The sequence below is a fragment of the Sorex araneus genome, chromosome 6, assembly GCF_027595985.1.
Source record: "Sorex araneus isolate mSorAra2 chromosome 6, mSorAra2.pri, whole genome shotgun sequence".
Taxonomy (NCBI): domain Eukaryota; kingdom Metazoa; phylum Chordata; class Mammalia; order Eulipotyphla; family Soricidae; genus Sorex; species Sorex araneus.
Window position 1 is genome coordinate 153,526,408 of NC_073307.1, and position 6,146 is coordinate 153,532,553.

A 6,146-nucleotide genomic window follows, 5' to 3' on the forward strand; every position below is an offset into this window, starting at 1 on the left:
CTCTCACTGAGAGACTTATTGTTACTGTTTTGGGCACATCCAATACACCTGGGTAGCTTGCCTCATGGGCTTGATACTCTCGGTAGCTTGCCGGGCTCTCCGAGAGAGGTGGAGGAATTGAACTCGGGTCGGCCTCGTGAAAGGCGAAAGCCCAACCGCTGTGCTATTGCTCCAGCCCACTAGAATCATTAAGAGGGTCAAATTCCCTAGACTCATGAATCAGGGCAGTGAAAGTTCACGCTAAGGATTCTGCCTGGTCTCTAGGCAGTTTCCACAGGGTAGAGATGATATTTAGAGAGGGCCTAGCTGGAAATGGGTAGGAGCATCGTTTTAAGAACTCAGTTTGAGATGCGTTCTGAAAATAGACCGTAGACCGAACACAGTGACCACTCAATACCTCTATTGCAAACCCCAATGACCCAAATGGGAGAGAGCAAAGGGGTATGCCCTGCCACAGAAGCGGGACAGAGGATGAGTTGGAGGTGGGGAGAGGCACACTGGGACCATTGGTGGTTGAGAATGGTCACTGGTGGAGGGATGGGTACTGAGAATTGTATGACTGAAATGTAACCACGAAAGTCTGTAAGTCTGTAACTGCACTTCATGGGGATCCATTACAAAAAATAAAAATAAATAAACCACTGCCACTGTCACTGTCATCCATTGATCATCAATTTTCTCGAGCGGGCCCAGGCATGTATCCATTCATCCTCGCCTTGAGATTTTAGCAGCCTCTCTTTACTCGTCCTTCCCAACAGTGAGAAGGTCATCATGTTGAAGGCTCTTTCAGGGGCAGGGGAATGAGACCCATCATTGTTAACTGTTTTTGGCATATGAATACGCCACAGGGAGCTTGCCAGTCTTCCCCAATGCAGGCAGGAAACTCTCCGTAGCTTGACAGGTTCTCTGAGAGGGAGAACTAGGCTATAAGAGGTGGCGCAACCGAGAATGCGGCCGCGTGCTTTGGGAGCTTGGTTTAATATTCTCTGGATCGTGGCTGTTGAAAAATAAAATAAAATAAAATAAAACAATTAATTGATTAATTAAAAAATAAAATTAAAAAAACCCAGTTTGAAGCATTGTATGTGAGGTGGTATGTGCACATCCAAATACGGATGCCAAGTAGGATGTTGAGTCTGAGAGCCTAGAATTAAGAGTTGTAGACTGAGATGAAGTTATATTGGGGAATACCAACATACAGACTATATTAAAATGGATCATCATTAAAGTGACATTTAAAGAAGATTTAATGTCTTCTTTAATAAAGAAGATTTAATAATATGGGCAAAATGATTACTGAGCTTGTACATCTCCCAATCCTTAGGGTTTTGTTGGTTTCTTTGTCTTGGAGTCACACTCAGCAGAGCTCAGGGCCTAATCCTGGCTGTGCTCCGGGATCATTCTTTTTTAAAAAATTTTAAAATTTTATTTAATCACCGTGAGATCATTACAAGCTTTCATGTTTTGGTTACAATCTCACAATGATCAAACACCCATCCTTCCACCAGTGCACATTCCCCACCACCAATATTCTGGGTATACACCCCCTTTCCCAGCCTCCCACTGCCTCTATGGAAGACAATATTCCCCATACTCTCTCTCTGCTTTTGGGCATTATGACTTGCAACACAGACACTGAGAGGTCATCATGTTTGGTCCATTATCTACAAGAACCAATATAAAAACCAATCATAAGGACTCAGAAGTGTGAGGTTAACATAAGTTTAGTCAGGTTAAGTAGATCAGATACTGGGGCTGGAGCGACAGCACAGCAGGTAGGGCATTTGCCTTGCACACAGCCAAACCGAGTTCGAATCCCAGCATCCCATATGGTCCCCTGAGCACCGCCAGGAGTAATTCCTGAGTGCAGAGCCAGGAGCAACTCCTGTGCATGGCCGGGTGTGACCCAAAAAGAAAAAAAAAAGTAGATCAGATACATAGAAAACTAGGAAATGACAAGGAAATATCATAATACCCAGGACCTGGGAATCTTAGAGCAGAAGAAGGAGAAGAAGAGTTGTGAGAAAATAATTGAAGGAGACACCACACATAGGGAGAGAAAAGTAGGATTTGTAATTTGAATCCAGTCATGGGGAAAACATTCCCATGTAAGATCTTTTGGGTGCATATAAATGCTAAATTTATATATGAAGCTCTTTCTGAATTAGAACTTTCACGCCTGTACATGTGTACTAGATAGCAGTGCACCACAGAAACCTCTATTGGATGTTCATTTCCCTAAGATCACTGTGACGATTGCTTCATGGACTGCCTCTTTCACATATTTGTTTCATGGGATTCGGCATAGGAATGACCGAGGTATAAAGTGGAGCTGCCACCTTCCTCTGCTCCACAGACTGTTCACTGACTCTCCAGAGATACGTGAAGATGAGAGTTCCATAAAACATGGCAATTGCTGTCTAGTGGGTCCCACAAGTGAAAAAGGCCTTCTTCCTCCCAGCAGCAAACCTCATGTGTAGCACAGCCACTCCTATGGGGTGCGGGAGAAAAAAGCACTAAGAGTATGGAAAAAAAATCCACTGGGAAAGGCAGTGCCAGGGAGGGAGCCATCAGGGGAAGGGGGACAAAAAAAAATAAGGTTAGCTGAATTATTCCTTCAAAATAAGAGCATGAAAGAAATAACTAAGAACCTAAGAACTAAGATTCTATTCTAATTTCTTTTCCAAAAATAACCATATACTTCTACCTAAAAAGTGGGTCCTGGAGGTGAGTACAGTGAAATCCAGCATATGTAAGAAGAAAAAAATAAATAACTGGTGAACAAAACAAATGTCAAGTAAAGTTATTTAGCTCTTTCATTAGGGAAAATGGTGTGGAGATTATCTGGATTATCTGAAATATTATAAATACAGTTTCCATATGACCAAGTGATTCCCCTTCTGGAAATCTATCCCAGTAACTCTAAAACATTAACCTGCAATCTAATCTGTGTTTATCATATTACTTAACTCTAAGACATTAACCACATACATAGCTGTGTTCATCACATGACTTATAATGACATGGATCTAACTACAGCCTGATTACACAAACCCAACCATACATCAGTAGCTAATTTCAATGTACATATATGTGCAGATATATATAATATACATTGATAAGAAAAGATGAAATTTTGAAGTTCACTGCAACTTGAGTAGAATTGTTATGGGAATTAAGTCAGGTGGAAAAAGACAAATGCTAGATGACATGTGTGTACAGAAACAGAGCAAGGGAGTAGAAAATCCCCAATAGATACAAATCCTGATATAGTTCCAAGAGAACAGTGAGCTGTGGCTACAAAGAAGATTTTGAAGGAGGAGTTGGACCTTAAGAAAGAACAGAGGGTTGTTTACAATCTGATGAAGGTGTATTAGCATTGGAATTAAAAAACAATTAGATGGATCTTTATTATATCAATAATAAACCTGGAAAAATGCAAACACATGAACTTGACTATTAGTTTTATTTGTATGTTTAGATTATAAAAAAATTTTAACCATTTTTAAAACGAAGTATTTCCCTCTGTTGTATGGTGTACCATATAAATATAAATAGATATCGGTATATATCCCAACAATTCTATCGAGGAACTTAAGTATATAAAAAACAATTGAAGGCCAAAAGTATAATGAAACCATTCTTTATGAAAGTACTTTTTTCCTTAACAACTCTTTGGTTAGTGCTTCTTTCACGTCCTTATTTCTAACACTATAAATCATAAGATTCAACATGGGGATCACTGTGGTATAAAACACAGCCACCATTTTCCCCTGCTCCACCGACTCCTTTGAGGGGGGCCGGAGATACATGAAGAAAAGCGTTGCATAGAATATGGTGACAGCGGTGAGATGGGAGCCACAGGTGGTAAAAGCTTTCCGCCTGCTTTCTGTGGAACGAATCCTCAGGATAGCAGGAAAAATATAAAGGTAGGACACCAGAATGACGAGGAGAGAAAAGGAAAAATTGCATCCAGCTACCACAAACATAGATGTTTCTTTGTTGTAGGTGTCCGAACAAGCCAGCTTGATGAGGGGTGGGTCTGCACAGTAGAAGTGGTTAATCTCATTGGGACCACAGAAAGCCAGGTTATAGGTCCACATGGTCTCCATGAGGCCGGTCAGTGCCCCGTACACATAAGGCACTGTGATGAGTGATGTACATACCCCCTTGGACATCTTACTGCCATAGAGCAGAGGGTTGCAGATGGCCATGTACCGGTCAAAGGCCATCACGGCCAGGATATAGATCTCCACATGGACCAAAGCAATGAAAAGGTAACATTGCACCAAACATGCAGGGTAGGAAATGGTTTTCTTCTTGGCTAAGAAAATCTCCAGCATCTTCGGGGTGACATTCGTGGAGAAACACAGATCCACAAAGGACAGGTGACTCAGGAAGAAGTACATGGGAGTGTGAAGTTTGGCGTTGACTTGGATGAGTACAATCATGCCAAGGTTCCCTGCTATTGTGACCAGGTAAATGACCAGAATCAGCAGGAAGAGGATTATCTGCAGATCCTTGCGGTTGGTTAGTCCCAAGAGAATGAATTCAGACACTGAAGTGAAATTTCTTTTCATGATTTCTTTGAAAAGGAAATAAGAATTTTGGATCATAATAATGGCAAACAAATAGACATTTTCTCAGCACATTTTTGGTTCTTTGTTTTCCCTCCTCAGTATTCTTCTCTTCCTATGACTATTTTGTGAAGAAGAAGGAGACACTGAAAATAGTGGCTTAGTATATGATCTCACTAAATGTCAATAACACTCAAACTGGTCTCAGTCTTTCTTTCTGCTAATTGTCCCATATTTCTCCTTTCTATTATCTTTGGTTTCTTTCACTTAGTCATCTGAATTTTCACCCTTTTTTTATTTCCATGCTACACATTTTAATGAACTTCAGGTTCAAGATTTTCTCCCCAAATTCGGTTACTCTATTATAATAAATAGCTGAACACTCATCACACATATATAAATTTACCAAATAACTAGAAATGGATAACATAGGACCAGAATTTATTCTAATAATAAATATTTCTTTTTTATTTTAAATATTTTAAATTAAGTAACCATTATTTACAAAGATAGTGACAGTTGAGTTTTAGGCATATATTTCAACTGCAATCCCACCACTGGTGTCAACTTCTCTCCACCAGTATTCCCATATTCCCTCCCACCCCCAACCCTCACCCCATTCCCGCCTGTCAACTTGACAGGAACTCTACAAAGTTTAGTGCTTACAGCTTAGATCTGATGTTTTCAGTGTTGAGTCTGTGTTTTGGGTATATGGCTGTACCAATCACTCATTTCACCAGTATAACTGAAGCCCTGATGTCAATTCACCTAATATCTTTTGTTCTCTTTTTTCCCCTTTATTTTTTTCCTTCTCTGTCCTCATTTCTATACACTGGGATCCAGGATGATCTAGGCACCCCCATTTGACTGCAGCTCATTTCTTCATCTAGTATTTTATATACTACAGATAAGTGAGATCCTCTTGTGTTTTTATTTCTTTTTCTGGGTTACTTCACTTAATAGGGTATGTTACAGTTCCAACCATTTTGCAGCAAATTGCATGATTTCATCATTCCTTACAGCTGCATAATATTCCATTGTGCATATATATCATATTTTCACAATCCAGTCATATCTCACTGAACACCTAGGTTGATTTCACATCTTGGCTATTGCACTTAATGCAGCAATAAATAATGGTGTCCATATATCCTATTTAAGTCCATGTCAGATAATTGACAAAATGTCCAGTTGGTGGTGATGTATTTTATTATGATGACATTCATTTTAATGAATGTAGAGTTACACTTCTAAACTAATGTTTCTTAATGAGATACAACAAATCAAATTAAATTCCTCTGGTTCTTTGTGAAGAACACTACATTATAAACTAGAATATATGTGTGTATATATATACACACAATATATATATATATATATACAGACATATGTCTTAATTTTCCCTTTGTAAATACAAATGACTTAGTCCAGCTTGAACATTCTTAATTCTAAAAACAAACCAAAGAAAAAAGTCATATCTTGGACCCCGAGAAAAGAATTTGAGCTCTCCCTCTGATGCACTTTATTTTATTTATTTTTCATGTGCTATTATTTTTATTGGAAAGGAGT

At 39.2% G+C, this 6,146-nt stretch overlaps 1 protein-coding gene across 1 annotated transcript; it reads right to left on the bottom strand.

Moving 5' to 3' along the window:
• Window positions 1–3,644: 3,644 nt before the first annotated feature.
• On the bottom strand, window positions 3,645–4,583 carry LOC101548175 (olfactory receptor 5M8). The gene has a single exon (XM_004620380.3). The coding sequence runs from the start codon at window positions 4,578–4,580 to the stop codon at window positions 3,645–3,647; it is 936 nt and encodes a 311-aa protein (XP_004620437.2). The 5' UTR covers window positions 4,581–4,583.
• Between the last annotated feature and the right edge of the window lie 1,563 nt (window positions 4,584–6,146).